At 65.9% G+C, this 21,375-nt stretch overlaps 7 protein-coding genes across 7 annotated transcripts; 5 read left to right on the top strand and 2 right to left on the bottom strand.

Annotated features, from left to right (window-relative positions):
• Positions 1 to 214: 214 nt before the first annotated feature.
• EMIHUDRAFT_437142 (putative alcohol dehydrogenase) lies at positions 215 to 3,213 on the top strand. The gene is made up of 6 exons (XM_005765974.1): positions 215 to 508; positions 636 to 1,036; positions 1,109 to 1,295; positions 2,066 to 2,249; positions 2,318 to 2,435; positions 2,510 to 3,213. The coding sequence occupies exons 1-6, from the start codon at positions 224 to 226 to the stop codon at positions 2,841 to 2,843; spliced, it is 1,509 nt and encodes a 502-aa protein (XP_005766031.1). The 5' UTR covers positions 215 to 223; the 3' UTR covers positions 2,844 to 3,213.
• Positions 3,214 to 5,662: 2,449 nt separating this feature from the next.
• Positions 5,663 to 6,511, top strand: EMIHUDRAFT_212747 (hypothetical protein; the record flags this gene model as incomplete). Its single annotated transcript, XM_005765973.1, has 2 exons — positions 5,663 to 6,094; positions 6,227 to 6,511. 2 exons carry the CDS (start codon positions 5,663 to 5,665, stop codon positions 6,509 to 6,511), a joined length of 717 nt encoding a protein of 238 aa, XP_005766030.1.
• Positions 6,512 to 6,852: 341 nt separating this feature from the next.
• On the bottom strand, positions 6,853 to 9,204 carry EMIHUDRAFT_422055 (hypothetical protein). Its single transcript, XM_005765972.1, has 8 exons — positions 9,169 to 9,204; positions 8,641 to 8,854; positions 8,507 to 8,555; positions 8,136 to 8,249; positions 7,812 to 7,926; positions 7,648 to 7,687; positions 7,383 to 7,510; positions 6,853 to 7,290 (listed from the first exon to the last, which is right to left on the bottom strand). The coding sequence occupies exons 2-8, from the start codon at positions 8,832 to 8,834 to the stop codon at positions 7,061 to 7,063; spliced, it is 870 nt and encodes a 289-aa protein (XP_005766029.1). The 5' UTR covers positions 8,835 to 8,854; positions 9,169 to 9,204; the 3' UTR covers positions 6,853 to 7,060.
• A 1,279-nt stretch (positions 9,205 to 10,483) lies between these two features.
• EMIHUDRAFT_103885 (hypothetical protein) lies at positions 10,484 to 11,428 on the top strand (the record flags this gene model as incomplete). The annotated part of the gene is made up of 1 exon (XM_005765971.1): positions 10,484 to 11,428. One exon carries the CDS (start codon positions 10,484 to 10,486, stop codon positions 11,426 to 11,428), a length of 945 nt encoding a protein of 314 aa, XP_005766028.1.
• Positions 11,429 to 12,208: 780 nt separating this feature from the next.
• EMIHUDRAFT_103884 (hypothetical protein) lies at positions 12,209 to 13,720 on the bottom strand (the record flags this gene model as incomplete). The annotated part of the gene is made up of 2 exons (XM_005765970.1): positions 12,209 to 13,009; positions 13,343 to 13,720. 2 exons carry the CDS (start codon positions 13,718 to 13,720, stop codon positions 12,209 to 12,211), a joined length of 1,179 nt encoding a protein of 392 aa, XP_005766027.1.
• A 1,210-nt stretch (positions 13,721 to 14,930) lies between these two features.
• Positions 14,931 to 16,688, top strand: EMIHUDRAFT_212743 (hypothetical protein; the record flags this gene model as incomplete). The annotated part of the gene is made up of 1 exon (XM_005765969.1): positions 14,931 to 16,688. One exon carries the CDS (start codon positions 14,931 to 14,933, stop codon positions 16,686 to 16,688), a length of 1,758 nt encoding a protein of 585 aa, XP_005766026.1.
• Positions 16,689 to 19,496: 2,808 nt separating this feature from the next.
• EMIHUDRAFT_212741 (hypothetical protein) lies at positions 19,497 to 20,711 on the top strand (the record flags this gene model as incomplete). Its single annotated transcript, XM_005765968.1, has 3 exons — positions 19,497 to 19,725; positions 19,796 to 20,587; positions 20,689 to 20,711. 3 exons carry the CDS (start codon positions 19,497 to 19,499, stop codon positions 20,709 to 20,711), a joined length of 1,044 nt encoding a protein of 347 aa, XP_005766025.1.
• Between the last annotated feature and the right edge of the window lie 664 nt (positions 20,712 to 21,375).

Here is a 21,375-nt window from a genome sequence, read left to right as displayed (position 1 = left end):
CTCTCTCTCTCTCTCTCTCTCTCTCTCTCTCTCTCTCTCTCTCTCTCTCTCTCTCTCTCTCTCTCTCTCTCTCTCTCTCTCTCTCTCTCTCTCTCTCTGGCCGGGGCGGGGCAACATGGATCCTGTCGGCCCATATTAGAGTACCCCCTGGAGCAGCTGCCTGGAGACAGCTTTAGCGGACCGTTGCCCAGCCCCGTTCCAAAAGAAATGACGGGCCCCGACAATGTTGCGCACCGTCTCTCATCTCGGCCGCGTTCGCGCGCTCGGCTTCTCCCGAGCGCGCGCGGCGAGCGCTATACCCGTCTACTCGCCTCGCGACGGCAAGGTCTTTACCGAGATTCCCGACGCCACCGTCGCTGACGTCGAGGCTGCCGTCGAGGCTGCCGCCAGCGTGCAGGCGTCGGGATGGTCAAAGGCGGATGCAGTGGACCAGCGGGCCGAGTCGTTGCTCGGCATCGCGGCGGCGCTCACCGAGAGAAAGGACGAGCTCGCGGAGCTCGAGTCCCAGGTCAGCGACCGTATCCACTCAACCCCGATCCCTGCACGCTTGGAGCCGCCATATTAAGCCGCGTTTCGCGTCACGCACCCCACGGCAGGGTCTTTACGGCCCCCGTGCCTCCGCCTTTCGCACGCAGGACTGCGGTAAGCCCGTGAGCGAGACGGCGGGAGACATACAGATGTGCATCGACGTCTTCGAGTACATGGCAGAGCTGGCGCCAAAGATGCTGAAGCCGTCGCCGATCGCCCTGCCCGACGGCGACTTCCGCTCCAGCATCGTGCCCGCGGCCGCCGGCGTTGTTGGCGCCATCACGCCGTGGAACTATCCTCTCATGCAGGCGGCCGCCAAGGTTGCTCCCGCTCTCGCTGCCGGCTGCTCCGTCCTCCTGAAGCCCTCGCCGCTCGCCTCTCTGACCTGCCTCAAGCTCGGCGAGATTGGGCGGGAGAATGGTCTGCCGGAGGGTGCGCTCACCGTCATCACGGGCGGGCCGCCCGACGGCAAAGAGGGCGGCGCCGACTGCCTGACCAACCACCCACGGCTCGAGAGGCGGACTGCCCTCGGCCCCTTCTTGGAACCTTCTCGGAACCTTCTCGGAAGCGTCGCGGATAGGCTCGACCTGCTGTCCTTCACTGGGTCCTCCGCCGCCGGGAGCGCGCTGCTCCATTGCTCGGCGAACAAGCTGCGGCGGAGCTCGCTCGAGCTCGGCGGGAAGGGCGCGCTCCTAGTCTTTGAGGACGCGTCAATCGACGCTGCTGTCGACTGGGCCATGGTCGGCATCTTCTCTGCCGCCGGGCAGGTGATATCTCCCCATATCTCCCCATATCTCCCCATATCTCACCGTGAGCAGCGGCGAGGCGTGCTCGAGGTCATATCTCCCCATAGACCGCAGCCACGCCGTCACACGGCGCCGTCACACGGCTCCGTCGCACAGACACGCGAGATATGGGGAGATGTGGGGAGATGTGGAGAGATATGGGGAGATACGGCACTGTCGCACGGACACGCAGCCGGAGATCAGTCAGTCAGCCAGTGAGTGGTCCATATATTTCTGACCATCGCGCCGCGATGCGACTTGCGAGAGACTCGGCTGCACCAGCCCTGGTGACCACGGCCCAGCCCGCGCGCCCTCCGCACACCCGCAACACCACCACGCTGCAAGAAGAGAGCGCACCGCGCTCCACATCCCCTTAAGCGCATGAGTGTGGGCGCCGCCGCGGAGATCATTCATTCAGTCAGCCAGTCTTACACACGCCCTAGCACAGAGGACGGGCCCACGCGCACACACTACTCCACACACACGCTGCGCACGAGTGGCTCGGGAGCCGACACGAGGCCACACTGCCACCGGCCGTATCACTGGGTCCGGACTGCTGGACACGAGAGCTCACAGGGGCAGCTCCATGGCGCCGGAGATCGGCCGAGACTTGAGCGAGGATGTGGGCCATGGCGAGCATGCTCTCCGACACCGCGCGCGCGCTCCAGAAAGCTCGCGGAAAGCTCACGGAGTGTGCACGGAGTGCTCACGGAAAGCTCACGGAAAGCTCACGGAAGTCGCCCGCCCGCCAGGTCTGCTCCGCCACGTCGCGGCTGCTGGTGCACGAGTCTATCGCTACGGAGCTTCTCAAGGCCCTTGAAGAGACCACCGTCGCGCTGCGCGTCGGCGATCCGAAGGCCGAAGGCACCCAGATGGGCCCCGTCATCTCTGCCACGCAGCGCGATCGCATCGCCGCCGCCGTGCGGAAGGCCGAGGGCGAGCCGCCGCCGTGCTTTCTTCGGGAGGCGAACAGAGGCGCGGCTCACCGCCCGAGCTGCTCACAGGCGAGGGGGTGGAGGTACTCGTTGGGGGCTCCGGGCCGCCGGACGTGCCGGGGCTGGAGGGCGGATACTACGTAAAGCCAACCATCCTGAACAACGTCCCGGTCGGCAGCTCCGCGTGGCGCGAGGCTGAGAGCTCGGGTCCCGCGCTGCGCGGAGATCACCAGCGACCGATCCGGGGCTTGCCGAGATTAGGTGCGAGGAGATCTTCGGGCCCGTTCTGTGCGTCCGCACCTTCAAGACCGAGGAGGAGGCGGTCCGGCTCGCTAACGACTCGCCCTACGGCCTCGGCCACGCCGTTCTCTCTGCAGACGAGGCGCGCGCCGACAGGGTCGCGGCGCAACTCGACGCGGGCAACGTCTGGGTCAACTGCAACCAGGCGCTGTGGGCGCAGACGCCGTTTGGAGGGTGGAAGGCGAGCGGCTTCGGCTTCGAGTACGGCGAGGCGGGGCTCCACGAGTACTTGCGCCACAAGACCGTCACGAGCGCCAGGCAGCCGGGCTACTCATGGAAGGCGTACCATGGGTAGCCGTCTTCCAAGGGCCGGCGAGGCACGCGCGTCCACAGCGGAGGGCTCCAGAACAAGAGCGGGTGGCTGCGTGCCTGGACCTTTCGTGTGAACCTGTCTGCTGTTCTGTCTTTGAGTTGTGACGAAGCTTGTGTGTCCCTGATAGTGAGAGGCGTGGCGACGCAACCGACCGAGAGAGGTCGAGAGAGACCAGAGACGACTCTCGACTTCGAGGGAGTCTGTGGCGCTGGTCCCGCACGGTGCCGGTTCTTCCTCGTCTCTAGTGACGGACCGTCTCTGGTGACGCTGACGCCTGACGGGCCCTTGTGCCCCGTTGAGATAAATGTACCGTAGAACTATATGAGATAAATGTACCGTAGAACTATACTCAGCAAGTAAGAGCCTTACGAGTTACGTCCGGCAGCCGCGGTGCTCAGCCAAGGCCTGCCTCGCCTTGCCGGCGTGCAAGGTGTTTCGCGAGGCCGAAGCCACCCGCTCGAGGCACCGGGTGGCCACGTCTGAGGCGAGCAGCGCGCTGCGCACCGTGCCGTCCTGGCAGAGGGCGAGGAGGAGATCGGTCGCCCGCTCTTGTACCTCGCCCTCCCTCGCGGCGTCGCCGGACCCTATGGACCCTATCGCAGCTCCGCTGCACGAGGAGAGCAACGCCTGCAGCGCGGCTGATGAGGTGAGGAACTCCTCGGCGGCGCGCGGGCAGTTGTCCACCAGCCCGCAAAGCACGGCGTAGCACATGCTCTGCACGGCGGGCTCTCCGGCCGGCGCCGCGGCGGCTGCAGATTTCTGCAGCACGCCGACGGCGCCCAGGCGGAGAGTGGCGAGCTTGCTCGCCTCTGGCTGGCCATAGAGGCTGTTGAGGAGGACGTGCAATGCCTCCTCCTCGACGTGCGGTGGCGCGTGGGGCAGCAGCTCGAGGAGGGTGGCGAGGCCGCCGCGCTGCGCCATCGCGAGCCGCAGATCCTCGAACTCGTACACCATCCCGTTCAAGACCGGCAGGCACCGCTCCAGCTGCTCCACCGCGGCCGTATAGAGAGGGTCGCCCATCCTCCCCGGAGGCGGCGCGGGTGGCTCGAAGAGGACGTTGACGGCCAGGCCGGAGTGGTGAAGCATTGCGTAAGAGGTAGCCGTCCTCGCCGGCGGAAGTCGGCCTCGCCACCGTGCGCAAAGTGCAGGTGAGGGTCGCCGGTGGAGGCCGCCCGGCCTTGAGGGGGGGCGGCGACGGCGGGGCCGGCGCGAACGGGGGCGGTGCTGGCGGATTGGGCGGGTGCGGCGGCTCGGGCGGCGGCATTGGCGGCGACGGCGGGAAAGGCGGCGACGGTGGTGTGGGCGAGGGGGAAGGGGAGGGCGACGGAGGGGGGGAGAAGGGCGGTGGCGACGGGGGAGGCGCAAAGGGCGGCGGGGTGGGCGGCGCCGGCGGTGGAGGCGTCGGCGCCTTGCCTGGTGGGTACGGCGACGGGGAAGGCGCCATGCCTGGTGGAAACGGATCGGGTGCCGCCGTTGGCGCCAAGTCGGTGCTGATGCCGCAGACGCCAAGGCCGTCAATGTCGAGCTTTTCTTCGGCGATGGGGTCGCTTGCAAACACGTCAGACATGACTGCGTTGACCGCGGCGCAGTCGTCCTGGTCACTGCACTCGATGGCAACTGACACCATGTCTCCGAGGCAGGGAGGCGCAGGCGGGGAGGTCTCCGAGAGGGCGCGCCCGGGATAGCCATCCGGCTCGTACAAAAGGCGGCGGCGGGTGGGCGGCGGAGGCGGCGAGATCGAGGTGGCCAAGTCGACGCCGTTGCAGGTCATCTTGACGCTACTCTTGCCCGAAAGTAGTTGGACCTTCTTCAACAACTCCATGAAGCTCGCGGCGCTGCAGATGAACAAGTCGTCGGTCGGATCGTCGTCGAACGCAGTGAAGTTGGCGACGAACGCGCCGTGAGGGTCCGAGATGGAAGGCTCGACGGGCGGAAAGGGCGGAGGCATCGGTGGATCCGGTGAAGAGGGCGGGAACCCCGGGGGTGAGGGAGAGGACGGTGGCGCCGTTGTGGGCACGCTGGTTGGCACCGATGTCGGGGACGACGAAGGCAGCGAGGTTGGGGTCATGCTCGGTGTCGAGGAGGGGGCAGCACTCGGCGATGAGGAGGGAAGGCTTGTGGGTGCCGAGGATGGTGAAGAGCTAGGCATCGACGATGGGGCTGAGCTCGGCGAGGAGCTGGGTGCGGATGACGGGGAGGAGCTTGGAGCGGAGGAGGGGGCGGAGGTTGGAGCGGAGGAGGGAGCGGCGGAGGGAGCCGACGAGGGGGAGGAGCTGGGCGCGGCACTGGGCGAAGAGGACGGGGCAGAACTAGGCGCAGAGGAGGGAGCGGCGGAGGGTGACGAGGAGGGGGCGGAGCTCGGAGCTGACGAGGGCGAGGAGGAGGGGGCGGAGCTCGGAGCGGACGAGGGCGAGGAGGAGGGGGCGGAGCTAGGAGCAGAGGACGGGGAAGATGATGGCGCAGAGCTCGGCGAGGAGGAGGGTGCTGACGAGGGCGCGGTGCTCGGCGAGGAGGATGGTGCTGACGACTCCTGTGGGGAGCAGCCGCCCATTCGCTCGTTTGAGCCCGCCGCCGCTCACGGAGCTCCGTGCAATACCGGCCGCCATGACTTCACGTGGTAACTGAACGGCGTATAACTGAACGGACCTCTTGATTTTCCAACAACACACGTATATCACAAGGAATTTGAAAAAGAAATCGCAGTCATCGACGCTCGCCCATCCTGCTGGAATATGGAGCACAGTGGTGCGGCATACCCTTCCGGCATCTTGGCGCCGCCGGTTAGTGGTGCGTATCCCAGCATGGCAGCGCCAGAGACAGTGGAGACCCTCCGCCCTCTTACGTCGCTGCTCGCGGCGGAGAACGCGCAGCTCTTGGCGCAGCAGGCGCAGCAGGCGGCCGGCACTGCGCTCATCACGGCACTTGCGATCGTCACATCCACGCCGGATGGCACGCCGGATATGGCACGCCTGCACGCGGAGCTCCAGGTCGCCTCGCAGCAGCAGCAGAGCGCGCAGGAGTTCCTCCGGCAGGCGACCGATTCGATGCGCGGCACCAAGACGTCCGTCGAGACAGCGATGCACACGCTCGTGAGCGCTCAGGCGTCTGCTGCGCCAGCATATGGCGTGCCGCCGATCTACGGCGGGAGCAGCCCCGCCGCGCACGCGTACCAGCCCTCCCATGCGCCCAAGCGCACGCTCGACGGTGACGCAAAGGCGGCCATGTACAAGACGGTGCTGTGCAAAGGGTTTGCGTCGACAGGCGGCTGTCCGTACGGCGCCAAGTGCAACTTTGCACACGGGCAGGCGGAGCTGCGGGCCAAGCCGGCGGCGGCGGCGCCGCCATTCATACCGTCGACGTCGCAGCAGTACGCGCCTCCCGGCTCCTACAGTGTGGCTACCGCCCCGTACCCGTACGGTGCGCCGCCGCAGCCGGCGGCGGTGGAGACGGCTGCGTACGGGAGGCAGCCGCAGCCGCCCTCGGTCAGCGGGAAGCCCCCCGGGTGGAGGACGGTGCTTTGCAGGCGGCATGCAGCGGGCACCTGCACATTCGGCGACCGTTGCAACTTTGCACACAGTGTGGAGCAGCTGCAGCCAAAGGTCGACGAGTTCGGACGAGTCGTGCCACAGGATCGCTCCTACTCGCGGTAGCCGCGGGGGAGTAGATGGGGGGGGGGGGGGGGGGGGGCTCCTGGGAGCACAACATGTCTCTCTACTCTCACGCTGCCATATCTCTACTTACACGAATCTCCCCAAAGCCAAACACACACCACACGCCCTCTGCGTCGGGGTTGCGCCTGGGACCGCCCGCGGCCGCGCCCCCCTGGCGCGTACTAGTCTATACGTGGTACAGCCCATCCCACTTCTCATGTGCGCATCATCGATCATGATTCATGTCACACATGTGTGTGTGGTTCATCCTGGTTCTCGCGCGGATCGCTCGCGCCGCGCGTCTCGCGCTCGACCTCGAGGTCGCACACAGGTGTGGGATGTTTTTGTTCACTGATCAGTCGTGTACTTGAGCACGCGACGGGGCGCGGGGGCTGCGCAACCGGACGTCGCGCACACAAGCCGCGTGAAGCGAGCAAACAAACGACGAACGCGGAGAATCCTCGCACCCTCTCCGTTCCTGTACCCGCGCGTCGAGTAATCTCCGCCGGCAGCAGCTGACTCGCACGGCGAGTGCAGTCGCGCCACGTGTCAGATGGCCTTCTTCATCCCCTTGTCCAAGCTGATCCCGCCCGGGCCGTGCAGCGCGAGCAGCATTAGCCCGCCGATGATGGAGAGGGTCTGGAAAAAGTAGTAGCGGTAAAAGTCCCTCAGGCCCTCGCGGATGGACCAGAAGGGGTACATGTAGAGGTTGGACAGGAAGAGGATGCCGCATAGCAGCAGCGCCGACCACTCCGTCTTGAAGCCCGCGCAGACCATCCCTGCGGACGTGCCGTGGACGCGTCGGCAGAAACGTCTCTGACTCGGAGGTGTGATCTAGGTGTCTCGGAAGTGTCTCGGGGGCGTCTCGCACCCGCCAGGCCCGCGAGCACCACGAAGCTGATGAGCCCGAAGAGAGACGGCGCCGTCCAGAGGCGGTGCATTCCGCCATTCTCAGAGTACACGGCCTGGAAGAAGAAGAGGAACGTCAGCAGGACGCGCCTACGCTAGAAAAAGAAATACGCGTCAAAAAAAGAAACACGCGGGCCGAAGGTCAGCAGGACGCGCCTATGACGGCTCCGGCCGGGCTGGGGAGAAAAGGCGGCGCAAAGAGGAGGCGGCCGGACGGCAGCGCTAACCCGCAGAGCTGCAGCCGGTCCGAGCTCGTCGACTCCATGCCTGGCCGTGTGGGGCGGCGGAGTGGGGGGGCGGAGTGGGGGGGCGCGGTGCGGGGCACGCGCTGCGGCGTCGAGAGTGGCGGTGGCGTGGGAGGGGCGGGCGCGGCAGGGGCGGGCGCGGGCACCGGACGGCAAGCCCATGTCCTCGCTGCGCTGCTTGCGGTCGTTTTCGGACCAGATGAGCAGCAGCAGCCCGCCCGCTAGTGTCACACTGCGGCACATGAAGTCTGCGTCGCGCGCCTAGAAGCTGAGCACGCCTCAGGGCGGGGAGACGGGATTGTGCAGTGTGTTCAGAGCACCGCGTGAGTACAGCTGAATGCGTGTCCTCTCGGGCGCTGGTTGGGATACAAGAGTCCGTATTCCGCTTAATGCGTCGCGCGCCTGGCCGTACATGAAGGGCTGATCTCGGCTGATCTCGGCTGATCTCGGCTGATCTCGGCTGATCTCGCCTGGCCGTACATGAAGGGCTGCAGGAAGACGAAGGCGAGCAGTGTGTAGCAGCCAACCTTCACGCGGCTGGGCTTGACCTCCTTTGGACGCAGCACCAAGACGCTCCCCGTCATCTGCGGACGGCGGCGGCGGCGCCGGTAAAGCGGCTGTGTCTTGGTGCGGGCCGCGAGAGCGGGTACCAAATCAAGGGTGAGCGCCGCGGCTGCAGACCCGCGCGACTGCCTGCGAGTGTCCGGCGTCCGCGACTCCCGCGAGAGCAGGCTGAAGGCGCGCCAGCGGCGGCGGCGGCCCGCTCCACCCGCGGCACGCGCTCGCGTCTCGCGTCTCTCTCTCTCTTTGGCTGCGCGGCCGGGCGCCGCAGTGCCGGCGCCTGCGTCACGAGCGAAAAGATGAGCAGGAGTCCACCCAGCCAGCCGCTCCTGCGCGGCGGCGGCGAGCGGCGCGTGTGAGGCGCGCGGTCCGAGCGAAATCCGCTGCGGCTCGCTGGGTGGGGGCGGCGCGCGCATGCGCATCGTGACGGTCATGTAGCTCATCTGCTCCTTCCAGCGCAGCAGCACGCGCAGCGCATCCTCGATGAAGGTGAGGCAGAGGAAGAGGGGGCCGGCCGAGGCGAGGAACTCCTGGCGCCGGCGCTTCGTCAGGCTGCGCTCCAGCACCGGCTCGACCGCCTCCTGTATCTGCCGAAGGACCTGCTGCATGCCGCTGCGCTCTCTGCCGCCTGCATCGATACGGTGAAAGGCGCTCAGCGCCTTGGCGTGCTGCAGCACGGAGGCGTGGAGGCGCGCGCGGCCAGACAGCGACCGTTCAGAGTTCGGCCGTCGCCAGGCCAGGGCCAGGGCCAGGCTGAATACTGTGTTCGTGCTCTTGCGCTGGCGGTGCGCTGGCGGTGCGATGGCCGCTGCAGAGGCACGCGGCAAAGGCGCGCCGGCGGCACTCTATGGGAGAGGGAGAGGGCTCCTAAAGAAAAAAAACAGACCGCCCAAGGCGTCCGAACCAGGCTGAATACTGTGTTCGTGCTCTTGCGCTGAGGACCTGCAGCAGCGCCCTGAATCGGCCGCCGAACCGGGCACACCTCGGTTCAGCGCAACCCAGCTCGGCTATTGCAATAGAAAGCTGTACCGCCCCACCCACCCCAAAAGCACGATTCTGATTGGCCCCTCAGGGGGTCGATGCCCGCAGGCCAAATTAGGTAGGGATGGGAGGAGAAGGATAGAGTCCCCTCGACTTCGCTTGCGGAGAATAGGGAGGCGACGAGCCCACGACGAGCGCACGAGCGGGCTGGCGTGGGGCCGCGGAGAGGGAACAAAACTCACACACACACACACACACACACACACACACACACACACACACACACACGCACACACACGCACACACGCACACACACACACACACACACAGGGCTGCGGCAAACAACAACTCTCTCTCAAACCAACGATAAACAACCGCGGACAAAAATATCTCTATCCGAGACGGGTGCTGGGCAGTACACACAGAAGAGAGAGAGACATTCGGCGGCGGCTTCTCGCACGCAAGGCTCAGCGCTCGGGCGTTGACCGTTGACCGCACCGCCTACTCTCCCCACTCCCGCCTCTCGTTTTCGGTGTCACACCACGCGGAACGCATCTACCATCGCTTCGGTGAAGAGGGGGTGAACCGCGCCATCCTCGATCGCCGTGCATACTCGAGTAGCTCGCTTCCGAGCTCTCACGCCGGTAGCGCGTAGGGCCTCTGGGGCCTAGACTAGTAGAGGCCCTAGAGAATACACACCCCTCTCAACCTATCTCTCTCTCCCCTCTCCCTTTTTCTCCCATTAAGATTTAAGCTAAAAGAAAGTACGTTCGTAGACATCGCGGGAACATCGCTCCAACCAAGGCCCTTCCTTAGACCTTACCATAACTTGAAGTTTAAGAAAGAGAGCGTAGTGTGTGCCAGCACCGTGCCCAGAGTTATGCGCGCCCCCGGTTCTTTTTTTGCTTGTCCGCCGGAAATTCTTTTGCGGGAGTCCGCGCCAGTCCGCGCCCTTGTTGTGCCAGTATGCCGCGTGAGACTCGAAGAATTCTTGAGCCGGTGTGTGTGCCAGTCCGCGCCAGTCCGCGCCCTTGTCGTGCCAGTGTGCTGTGAGAGCGTTTTAAGAATTCTTTTACGGGCCACACATGGAACCCTGTTGGCTGGCGAGTAGAGACCACGCCTCACTTTTTCACAGGGGGGGATCCGCTGGAAAAAGGTGCTTTTCGCTGCGCATGCTCGAGCCCCCGGCGAGGGCTTGTGCTGTGAATAGCAGGCGTGGTCTCTACTCGCCAGCCCTGTTGGAACCACGCTCTTTGATCTTCGCTCAGTCCCACCTATGGCACCCAGCCGCACGTGGGAGGACCTCTTCCCGCAAGACGTTCAGATCCTCATCGCAGGCGCCCTCTCTGTGTCGTGCGACCCGCTGTGCCGACCACCAGTGGCAGCAGCGGCTGTCGCCGGCGTGTCCCACGCTCTTCGCGAGCTCCTCCGGCCGGCGCTTGAGGAAATGCGGGCAGCGTGGACGAAATCAGGCGAGATGGCGACATCGCTGGGCATGACCAGGGAGCAGGTCGAGTCCGCCACCGTGCTGTGCCCGGCATCAGGCTTCGCGGCCGGCCACGCCGTCACGCTGGGCGAGCTCATGCCGTTGCTGCGAGGTTTGCTCCGCCTCGACCTCGCGCACAAGAGCCTCGGGCTCCGTCCCTTGCGGCCGCTCCTCTCGGCTCTCGATCACGCCGCAGCGCCGCGGCTTCAATTCCTCGTCCTCGACGGCAATCTGCTGGACGACGAGTTCTGTGGCGCCCTTGCAGCGGTGCTGCTCGAAACCGACTCCCCTACGCTGGCCTCGCTCAAGGAGCTGCACCTCGCACACAACCGCATCACTAGCCGCGGTATTGCGGCGCTGTCAGACACGCTCTCTTTCGGGGCGCTGCCGCAATGCGAGGCCCTCTCGCTGGCGTCCAACAGGGTTGGCGATGCTGGCGTCGCGGCGCTCGTGAGGAGCAGCATGGGCGGCGGCGGCGGCCTCAGGAAGCTGCGGCGCCTCTTTCTTCACTCCAACCTCCCCATCACAAGACTTGGCCTCCGGGCGCTCAGCGCCGCCCTCTGGGACCGCGCCACCCTCCCGGCGTTGCGAGTGCTCCACCTGCCCGCACTCAGCTCGCACGCGCAAGCGCAGCACCCCGCGATTCCGTGGTATCCAGACGACGAGACGATCGCGGCCTCCTCCGCGCGGGGGGTCGACGTGGTGTGGTGCTTCGACCTGTCGGACAGGGCGTAGATAGGTATGCATGCGTTTGTGGTGTGCGTTTGTGGTGTGCGGTCACTTTCTACACGCGGCGTAGGAAAGTGACTAGCCCAATGAGAAAGAAAGTGTCGGGCCGTCGGGGGACAGTCGGGGGAGCGACGGGAACCCAGATGACGGTCGCGCGGGGCCGCCGACTCGCGTCTCCGTCAAACTGGCACTATTGTAGCCCTCGCTGGCTCCCTATGGCGGAGCCGGGGGTGCGCGCGGGGGCAAGTTCGAAGTTGCTCACTGCGGCGCGCGGGGGGGCGAGAGAGCACCTCTCGTCCGCTGGGTGGGTGTGCTGCGGAGTCTGTGAGGCCACGGAAAGCAAGAAAAGAATTCCGGTGGCCCGAACGCCGGTCCCTAAGAAGATCTCGACGATGTCACGGCTGACTCACGCCCGGCTCCCCTCTCCCGCCACCCTCGATCAGCTCTGCCTCTGGGGAGCTCCCCTACACACCTGCCTCGGCATGCCGCTATTTAGATTTTTAGTGTTCACACCCTCGATCAGCTCTGCCTCTGGGGAGCTCCCCTACACACCTGCCTCGGCATGCCGCTATTTAGATTTTTAGTGTTCGAGAACTACTCCGTACTCGAGTCTCATGGGTCTCGTCAGGTGCTACGACTCGTCTCTCGAGACGCAGGAATGAGGACAAGTGTCATTCACTTGCTCTGACGATGGAACAAGACGACTGCTGTACGTGTATGTCTCGCACTCTCGCTTGCCACGTTCCTCCCTAGAAGGAGCTCCGACAATGTCTTCAATGTCACGGCTCACGCCCTCCCCCCTCCCGCCACCCTCGCCTCCCTCATGCTCTGGAGCTCCCTACACACCTGCCTGTGCCCGCCCGCGGTCCAGTTCTCTGCCTGGCACGCCGCGCTGCAGTAGAGCATCACCTTGCACGCGCTGCACCGCTTGAGCTTGCGCCGGGGGAGCAGCTTGCCGCACTCCGCGTGGTGGCACGCGCCCAGTAGCACCAGCTGCTCCGGCCCGTGTGCGGTCCCCAGGTTGCCTGCAGGCGCCGCGCCGCGCTCTCCCGCGCCACGCCCTTCCTCGCCCGCGGCGCCGCGCAGCAAGGCCGAAGCCTCGCCGCTCGCGGCGAGCGCCTCCACCACCGCCGCCATCACGTCGGCGACGAGGGGCGCATCCTCTGCTCGCCCCGCCTCCGCAGCAGGCTCCGGCTCGGGCTGGAAAAAGGCGGGCAGCGAGTGCGTCGGCGCAGGTGGCTCCGCCGGCGCCGGCCGAGCTGCGGCGCGCTCCTCCGTGGCCGGCTGTGGGTGTGGGAGGCGCAGCGTCTCGCGCAGCAGAGACGCCGGCCACTGGACGCGCTGCGAGGAGGCGTCGATGCACGCGACGTCTGTCCCGCACCCCTGAAGAAGCCCAAAGATGTAGTCGGCGAGCGCACGGTCGCTCGACGTGAGGCTGGCCGGCTTGGACGCCGGCTCCCGCCGCAAGTATGCACAGATGACGCCCCAAAACGCCTCCTCGTACGCCTCAAAGGCCGAGGAGCTGTGTATGGCTCGCAAACACAGCACCTCGCCGGTGGCGGGCTCCACGGCCACTGCCAGTGCTGCCTCGCCGGACGGGCGGCCGTAGAGATCGACAGTGGTACCTCGCAGAACGAGGAGGGAGGGCACCACCGCTCCGCGAGTTGTCGAGGCCGCGGCACCACTTCTCTCCGTCGCCGCCGCCGCAGAGCGTGATGGACGGACCTGTGAGGACGGTTGTAAACCATCCACCGGTCTGCCTTCCGGGAGCGCCTGGCGGCCGTCCTGGAGGCTGTGCCGACGCAGAGGAGCTGGTGAGCGCAAAATGGCAGGCGCCGTTGATGGAGATCATGTCTGGAAGCTGCTCTGCGGGGACTGGCACTGGTGTTGGTCCAGAAACAGCGATGTTGGGGGGGTGACGGTGAGCAGGATGGTGAAAACGCAGTAGACTCCGGAGCCGAAGGCGACGCGAGTCATAGCGCGAGCCACGCAGGCCGCAGAGAGAGCGCAAGCGGCGGTGAATCGCTCGCGAGCGCGCACAACGAGCCGGCGGGCGGCAGTGAGAAAGTAGTGGACAAAGTCGACGGTGACGACAAAGATGGAGGTGGCGATGGAGAGGGCGAGCTGGATGATGGGCGGCGCTGAGCCGAAGATGGCGCGGGCGCAGGGGCGCAGGCCGGAGACGGCGCGGGCGCGAGGGCGCAGGCCGAGGTTGTCGTCGAGAGTGACGGGATCGCCAGAGTAGTCGGTGATCAGATTGGTCATTTCGCTGCTGGGCGTGGCGGAGATGTCCGCCATGACCTCGGGGGTGGAGTGCACCTCACCGTAAGGTACCACGTTTGAGCGCGAAGGCTCAGAGCCGGAGGGTGGCTGGCTGAACCTGAAGGATGATAAAGGACCAGAAAGGCACGACGTCTAGGACATCGCGACAGACAAGACGCGCCGACTAAGGGACGTCGACGTGACACGATTGTGGCACAGAGGGTGTGATGCTGGAGTATCGACATTCATGGGGCACGGCGCAGGATGCGCCGTGCTAGTACACCGTGTGTAGCGTGTGTGAAGGGTAGCACAGGTTGGCCTGTCCGAGGGTTTCCGGCAACCCAGAGGGAAACCAGAGGGTCCCCAGCACTTTGCGTTTCCGGAAGTTTCCAGGGAAACCAGTACCAGAGGTTGTTTGGTGCTCCATTCTGTTTCTCTCGAGTTTCCCTCGGGAAACTCGCGAGTTTCCCTGAGTCTGAGAGCTGGTCTGGGGCAAAATCTGGGGCAAAATTGAGGAAATCGGCACGATACCCAGGTATTTTCCAGGTATACCGGGGTTTTCCAGGTATACCCGCAAAATACCCGGTATTTTGCCGATTTTGGCCCCAAAACAGCCTCAGACACGGCTCAGAGCCCCCCCAAAATGACGAATTCCACGGAGTTTCCCCGGGGTTTCCCGAGGAAACTAGAGGGTGTTGTAGGGAAACGAGCAGGAAACACGGAAAGGAAACCAGGTAGGGTGCGAGAGGAAACCCTCGGACAGGCCAAAGCACAGGCGTCCGAATTCAGACGGTCGCCTCGTGAATAAACGAGTATATTGTAGCGGTGCCTTTGTCGACAAGGCCCCTCCGACAGCGATGCGTCGTGGGTGCCCGAGGAGTAGGCGGCGGGGGAGGCAGTGGGGCTGAGAGAGAGAGCAGACAGAGAGGAGGGGGAAAGATCCGTGTGTGTGTATCGGCGTCGTGTTGCTCGTCCCAACGCTACCCGTCACAAATCCTTTTCCGTCGCTCGCACTTCACGCGCCACGCCCCCGAGGGCGGGGCCCGGCGCCCATCGGGCGCCGGCCGATCTCCTCTACGAGTAACGGTTCTCGCTATCTTTATCTCCTCTCCGGGCTCGCTCGCTCATGCAGCCGCTCTCCCTCTCGCACGACGAGGTCTTGGAGATCGTCCGCGAGGTCATCGCGCCGGATCTCGCAACGCGCAGCCTGCCGTCTGCCCTCTCTCTGAGCCGGTCATCGAAGGCCATGCGCGCGGCGGTCGCGCGCGCGTTTGACGAGATGCTGTCGCTGGCGGGCGCACTCACCGACGCGTGGACGGCTCTGCTTGGGCGCGCCATCGAGACCCACCTCAGCCCTGCAGCCCTCTCGCTGCGCCTCGACCCGGCAGCCCTCGAGCGCGCGCTGACCGGGCTGCGCGGGCTCGCTGCGCACAGCGACAACCGCGCGCCTCTCTTGCGGCTCGGCGTGCTCATGCCCCTCTGCCACCAGCTCAACTTTGCCATCCACCCTGCCACCGGCGAGCCACTCTCGGACGCGCGCCAGCGCGCCGACGACGTCCTGCACACCCTCGAGCGCATGGACCCCACCGACCCCGTCGACCGGTCGACGCGCCTCGACGTCCAACTCGCCCGGCACAGCTGCTGGCTCAAGTATGGGGACTTTAAACAGCGCGATCAGAACCTCATTATGATGCGCGCCATCTTCCGAAACCTGCGCCAGTACTCTGAGTCCCTGCCGGTCCTCCGGTTTCACCGCACCACCGACGCGATTGAGGCTCTGCTCATGACAGTTGCTGAGCCACCAAGCGTTGGCCTCCTCCACTCCCAGTACATCCACTTGCGGAAATCTGCGCTTCAGACTCTGGAGTGCGTCTGCAGCCTCAACAGCGAGCTTGCGGCGGCGGTCGCCTGCTTCGGCTGGCGGTCCAACGGCGTCGACCGCGTTGGGCGCTCTGTCCTTCTCGAGGCTGTCGCGCCTGCAAATGGGGACGAGACATGGAACACATCCTTTGCCGCCGGCGCACTACGTGGGATCGCAGCCTCCAGCTCCGACGAGGCGCGGTTCCTCGTCAATCGCAGCGGTATAGCCATCTTCCTCACGATGGCATTTCGTCCCGGGCTTTCGGTCCGAAGCACCGAAATTCGGAGAAATTCGGCGCAAGTGCTCGCGGCGATGGCTGCGGCGGTCCCGGCAAGCTTCATCTCTTCGGTCGTGCTTGCGGGCGCCACGAGGATCCGCACGGGCGCGGTCCAGCATCTCGTCGAGCTCATCAACCGCAACGAGCCGGGCGTGCACGCGGCGATGCTAGGCTCGCATTCCCATAACTGGGCGGCCACGCCTCCGCCGAGCTGGGAATCGGCGCTAGTCATCTCGTCCGCCGCAGCCGAGGCGCTCTACCGCATCGCATCGGTCACCGACCCTCTCTACTCACGTGACTATGGGTTTGCGATCTTGAACGCGGGCGCGGCGGGCCCCCTCGCTCGACTGTTCAAATATCACGACGACGCCCGCGCCCGCGGCTTCGCGGTGGGGCTCCTCCACATGCTCGGCTCGCTCGTTCCGGATGGCGCGATGGGCGCGGGCGAGTCGGGCGAGTACCGCCCCGCTCTGCCTCCGCGCCGTCTTGTGCTCTCCAAGATCGTCCAGGAGGGCGTCATCGCGAATATCGCGACTACCATTCGCAATGGCGACGTGGACGTGGGGGACGCTGCCGCTGCCGCCACTCTCGTTCGCGACGCGATCATCCAGGCCGCACACGATCGCCAGTACATCCGTGTCCGCTACCGGCCGGGCGCTATCCAGACCTCGCGTATGCCGTACACGGAGGCGCGCATTGTGAACGTGCACCCGGACGGCTTCGTCGACGTGGCCTACTTGGTCCACAACACCGTCGGCGTTCACGTGGACTACAAGTTTGTGGCCCCCCCGCTCAGCATCTGGCTGCCTTGCCTCCCCTTGCTCGCTGACGAGAGCGCGCTGCCCTCGGTCGTGCGCATTCTCTAAGCTCTAAGCACACCCCAATGCAGAACCCTCTGAAACTCTCGAGTATGGCTAGGCGGGGTAGGGAGGGTTAGGAGGCTATCGTCCAGCAGAGAATGAATTCGCGAGAGGCCTCCACGTCTTGTTTCGTCACTTTGTTCGAGTTCGTCAGCGTTCTACGGTGAGAGATTTGCGCCGCCGGCAGCTACGCCGCGCGCGTCTGTTCGCTTGTTTCTGCGATCGAAACCATGGGTCGACCGGACGCTCGGACGTCGGAGACGAGCCCGAGCCGAGAGATTCACCATACACGGAACACGCATATTAGACCCCCGTGGTGGGGAGCGGACACGGACACCGGGGACTCTAGAGGAGACGCAGAGCCGTACACCGCTCTCTCTACGAGCCGCGTAGCGGTGGCCCATGCCGCCGCCGCCGCGTGGGGGGCCGAGAAACTCTGCGCGCTCTGCCGCTCTGCCGCTGTCGCGCGCAGTGCGCTACTGCTGTGCCGCTTCTGGAGGGGGGGGGGGCTGGACATAGTCCACTCGTGTCACACAAAAAGCTCAACCACCTGTCAACGGGTCACAGACCGAGTAGAGCGAGGTCTGAGGACTGAGACCTCGATGGACCCCCTAGTCTCCCCACAGACGCCACTCTGCGCCGAAGCGCCCGCAACGGTAGTCGGTACACACCGACCAGCGACCACGGGGCACCAACCCAAGCAGCCTCGACGGTCGACCTTTCGCTGCCCGTAGCTCTAACTACGCGGGCGCACGATTTCGCGCTCCTCTCTACTCCGCCCGGGCGTGCCTCTCTACGCCGCCCGGGCGTGCTCTCCTCCTCACGCCATTCGACGTGGCTGGCGGCGTGGCTCGGGAGGCGTGGTGGTACGCCTCTTAGCGGAGGGTGGCCTGCGCCGCGGCGGGGAAAAACTTGACGAACCTGTCGGCGTGGCCTGGCTTCATCTCGGTCCAGGCTGCGATCTGCGATTGGGGGGAGGGGCAGACTCTTAGCGCAGAGGGTGCAGTGGCGAGGGGGGAGGCGCCGCGGGCTGCTCGCACCTCGATGAGCTCGGTGAGCTCCGCATTGGGGGGAGGGGCAGACTCTTAGCGCAGAGGGTGCATTGGCGAGGGGGGAGGCGCCGCGGGCTGCTCTCGCACCTCGGTGAGCTCCGCAGTGTCGAGGACGGCGAGGAAACCTACGAGATGACGCCTCGCCGTGAAGAGAATGCCTGTACGAATACAGCGTCGAGGAGGGCGAGGCAGCCGAGGTCGTCCCAGCCATCCAGCTCGAAAGCCGGCGCGTACGCGCCCAGCTTGAGCCTCTCGAGCGCGTTCTTCACGGCCTCCATGCTGCCGTTCCAGTCCCGGGACGAGGAGGAGGCGGCGGCTGCTGCTGGCGCGGGCGTGGAGGAGGCGGCGGCGGAGGGGGACGCGGCGGAGGAGGAGTGGGAGCTTGCTGCCGACGCCGGGGGGTGCACGCGCGCCCGCTTCGGCGCCGGCGGCTGCGGAGCCGCCCGCTTGCCGCGCGCCCTATCCTTGGCGGCTAGCTTTGCCGCCGAGGCGGCGGAGGCGGCGGCGGCGAGGCCCAAGCGAGCCGCCTCCGCCTTGCCCTCGGGCGAGCGCGCGACGGCGAGCGCCGCCTCGTCGGTGGTGGCGAAGGCTCCGAGGCTTCTCCCCTTGACGACCGCCGCGAACGGCTTGGGCTTTCTCGTCGAGCCGCACTGGACGCCCCAGAAGCCGCTCATGCCGCTGCCCGGAATGAGAATGAGGCCCTCCGCCCGGACCGCCGCCTGAACCTCTTCCTCGGACAGCTCCTTTGCCGCCCGCGCCTTAACGGCCGCTTTGCCGGCCCCGCGCGCCTTGCCGCCGGCAGCCCCGCCCGCTCGCGCCTTGCCGCCGGCAGCCGCGCCCGCGCCGCGCTGTTGGCTCTTGGCATCGGTGTTGCGGCCCGCTCGCACTTTGCCCCGCGCGACCCACGACAGCGGGTGCCAGCGCTCGTCGCCGTCGTTGTACGACACGTGGAAGTATCCGTCCTTCAGCCCATCGACCACGCCGGCGAACCAGCACTGCGACAGCTCTGCCTGCTTCGCGCCTGCATAAGGCTTCAAGCCCCATTCGACCTGGACGCGCACCCCGAGGTGGATGAGCGGCGGTTGCGGCATCCAAACAGTGAGCACGGAGGAGGCGGAGCGCAGCATGCGCGTCATCGCGGCGTTGGAGTCGTTACAGTTGGCGTCTAAATTTCTTTTTTCTCTTCGCGGGGCTCTGCCAGCCCCAGACCCCAGGCTGGGGCTCCGGCCCAGACCCCGAGTTAGGCGCTGCCGGCTGCCAGAGGCCGAGTTACATCTGCAGGGGCGAAAGCCGTCTGAGCTCGAAAAAAATCGGGATCTAGCACCTGTACACCACGGGAGCCGCCTACCCGCTGAGAGCGCCGCGAGAGGGCAAGAGGCCTGAGCATCCCCTCCCAGTCCAACTGCGCGGGTCTCTCACTGCTGCCAGATCGCCCGTCCATGCTAGAGCACCCGTACATCTAGTACCCGTCCGTCCGCCGCTAGCTAGCGTCCTCCGAGCCCCTCCCCCATACCACGCGGGAGCCCATCTCGTCGGTGCGCCGGGCCCTCGTCGCGCCCACGGGGTGCCGCCCGCTTGCACCCTTTTGCCCTTCTCATAACTGCCCCACCGCTTGGGCAGCGGCTGGTCCGACAGGTCCTCTCCGTGGCCTAGGCGGCCGCGTTCGGCCTCGCCCCAGCTCCAGGCGGTAAACCCCGTGCGCGACGCGATTTGGGCTCGAGCTCCCAGGGCAGAGGAGGCAGAGTACACGTGGCACGTGAACATGTCTGACGTGGCTCTGCGCGACAGGGTCTACTCGCCTGTCTTCAAGAGCGGCCAGTGCCGCTGGCGACTCATCCTGCGCGCCAAGAGAAGTGACGGTGTGAAAGCGGCATTTTCCATCTTCCTCGAGGTGCCCGACGCGGCGACGCTGCCACAGGGCTGGACGCGGCACGCGGAGTTCAAACTCACCGTGCACAATCAAAAGCCCTCGGGGAGAGTCACCAGACCATGTGCGCTGCACCCGCGGCCCGAACCCGCACTTCCAAGCGTCGCGTGACCCAGCCCTACTCCGCTGCACAGACGCCTCCCATCCGTTCAGCGCACGGAAGCCGAATGTGGGCCACCCGGAGCTTGTGACGGTTGCGGAAGTCTGCGAGGCGGGCTCCGGCTATGTGGTAGACGGCAAACTCGTGGTCTCTGTCAAGGTGCGCGCCCAGGCAGCGAGGCCGCCTTTCCTGTGGCGGCCGCGCCTCTGCACGCCCCTCCGAGACTGCTTCTCCTCGCCGGCCCGGCTGCGGTGGTGCATCGAGACTTTTCCCGTGCTGCGGCCGCTCATGTGCGAGACAGCGGCCGCCGTCGGGGATCTGCACCTCTTCAAAATGCTTCGCTGCTTGACCGATGACGCATGCCTGCTGCCTTGGGACGAGGGCACCGCGCGAGCCGCGGCGCGAGCCGGCCACCACGAGCTGCTCAAGCTCGCGCGCGGTGTCGGTTGCCCTTGGGAGGAGGAGCACATGCTCGAGTACGCTGCAGAGAGCGGGTCGGTAGAGATGGCTACATGGCTGTACGACGAGGAGGGCATCCGGTGGTCCGGCTATGAGCCAGGAATCGCCGCCGCGTGCGGGCACCTCCATTTTCTGCAGTGGGCTCTGGAAGAGGGTGGTGCCGACTGGAACGCCGACATGTACACGTGGCCGGCTGCCACGGGCCAGCTCGATGTGCTACGCTGGCTGAATGCGCCCCCGAGCCACCTGAGCGGAGACGGCGGCCCGCGTGGCTGGAGGTTCAAGGTCTGCTTGTATGCGGCAGCGGGCGGTCAGTTGGAGGTGTTGCGATGGGCGACGACAGTAGAATCGGAGGATGATCCTGCTGGTCCATTAACGGCGTTCATAGTAGCGGAGACCCTCGAGGTCGCCGCAGCCAACGGCCGCAGGTCTGTGCTGGACTGGCTGTGGGCCCAGCGCGATTGGCAGGGACTGTCTTCTTCACAACGTGAGCAGATTTGCTACGCGCTGTGCAGAGGCCGTGCGGAGGCACTGTTGTGGGCAGAGGCCCACGGTTTCGTTCCACGACCGCCGCTTCCTTACCAAATGGCCCATTACAGCGGCGACCACATTCACAGCGTGCTCCGCCCACATGTCCGCTGCAGGCCCTCTTCAGCTTGAGGGTCAGCGGCGAGGCCCGACGGAGGGTAGGGGGGGAGGGGGTGCCGGTGTGAGGTGCGCGCAGCCCTCGGCGCCTTTGCGTTAGGGCTCTGAGCTGGTTCTCGGCCCGAATCCACATACCACAACGAATCCACATACCACAACGACCGACGGCGGACCTGTCCGCTGCGTGTGACACGCGGGTGCTGGAGGGGCAGCGTGAGGTTAGAGACGTTATGGCTTCTGGAGGCACCTGGGGGTATAGGGGGGGGTGCGCGCGCGGAGGGGCGGCGGAGGCGCAGGGAGCCCCTCGCCGCAGCTGTCACGCCGTTTCGGTCAAAGATACCCCCAGGTGCCTCCAGAAGCCATAACGTCTCTAACCTCGCGCTGCACCTCCAGCACCCGCGTGTCACACGCGGCGGACAGGTCCGCCGTCGGTCGTTGTGGTATGTGGATTCGTTGTGGTATGTGGATTCGGGCCGAGAACCAGCTCAGAGCCTTAACGCCAAGGCGCCG

This window comes from Emiliania huxleyi (assembly GCF_000372725.1).
Source record: "Emiliania huxleyi CCMP1516 unplaced genomic scaffold EMIHUscaffold_53, whole genome shotgun sequence".
Classification (NCBI taxonomy): domain Eukaryota; phylum Haptophyta; order Isochrysidales; family Noelaerhabdaceae; genus Emiliania; species Emiliania huxleyi.
The sequence above is the reverse complement of the archived record's forward strand: the minus strand, read 5'-3'. Positions and strand labels throughout refer to the sequence as shown.

Bases quoted from the DNA above. Each gene is read 5' to 3' on its own strand.
- EMIHUDRAFT_437142 (XM_005765974.1), top strand. From the start codon at position 224: ATGTTGCGCACCGTCTCTCATCTCGGCCGCGTTCGCGCGCTCGGCTTC. The intron at 1,296-2,065 runs GTGATATCTCCC...CCCGCCCGCCAG, and splicing joins TCTTCTCTGCCGCCGGGCAG to GTCTGCTCCGCCACGTCGCG. The intron at 2,436-2,509 runs GCGCGAGGCTGA...TGCCGAGATTAG, and splicing joins CCGGTCGGCAGCTCCGCGTG to GTGCGAGGAGATCTTCGGGC.
- EMIHUDRAFT_422055 (XM_005765972.1), bottom strand. From the start codon at position 8,834: ATGCAGCAGGTCCTTCGGCAGATACAGGAGGCGGTCGAGCCGGTGCTG. The intron at 8,556-8,640 runs GCGCGCGCCGCC...GCCGCCGCGCAG, and splicing joins ATGACCGTCACGATGCGCAT to GAGCGGCTGGCTGGGTGGAC. The intron at 8,250-8,506 runs GCGCCGGCACTG...CGCCGTCCGCAG, and splicing joins TCTTTTCGCTCGTGACGCAG to ATGACGGGGAGCGTCTTGGT.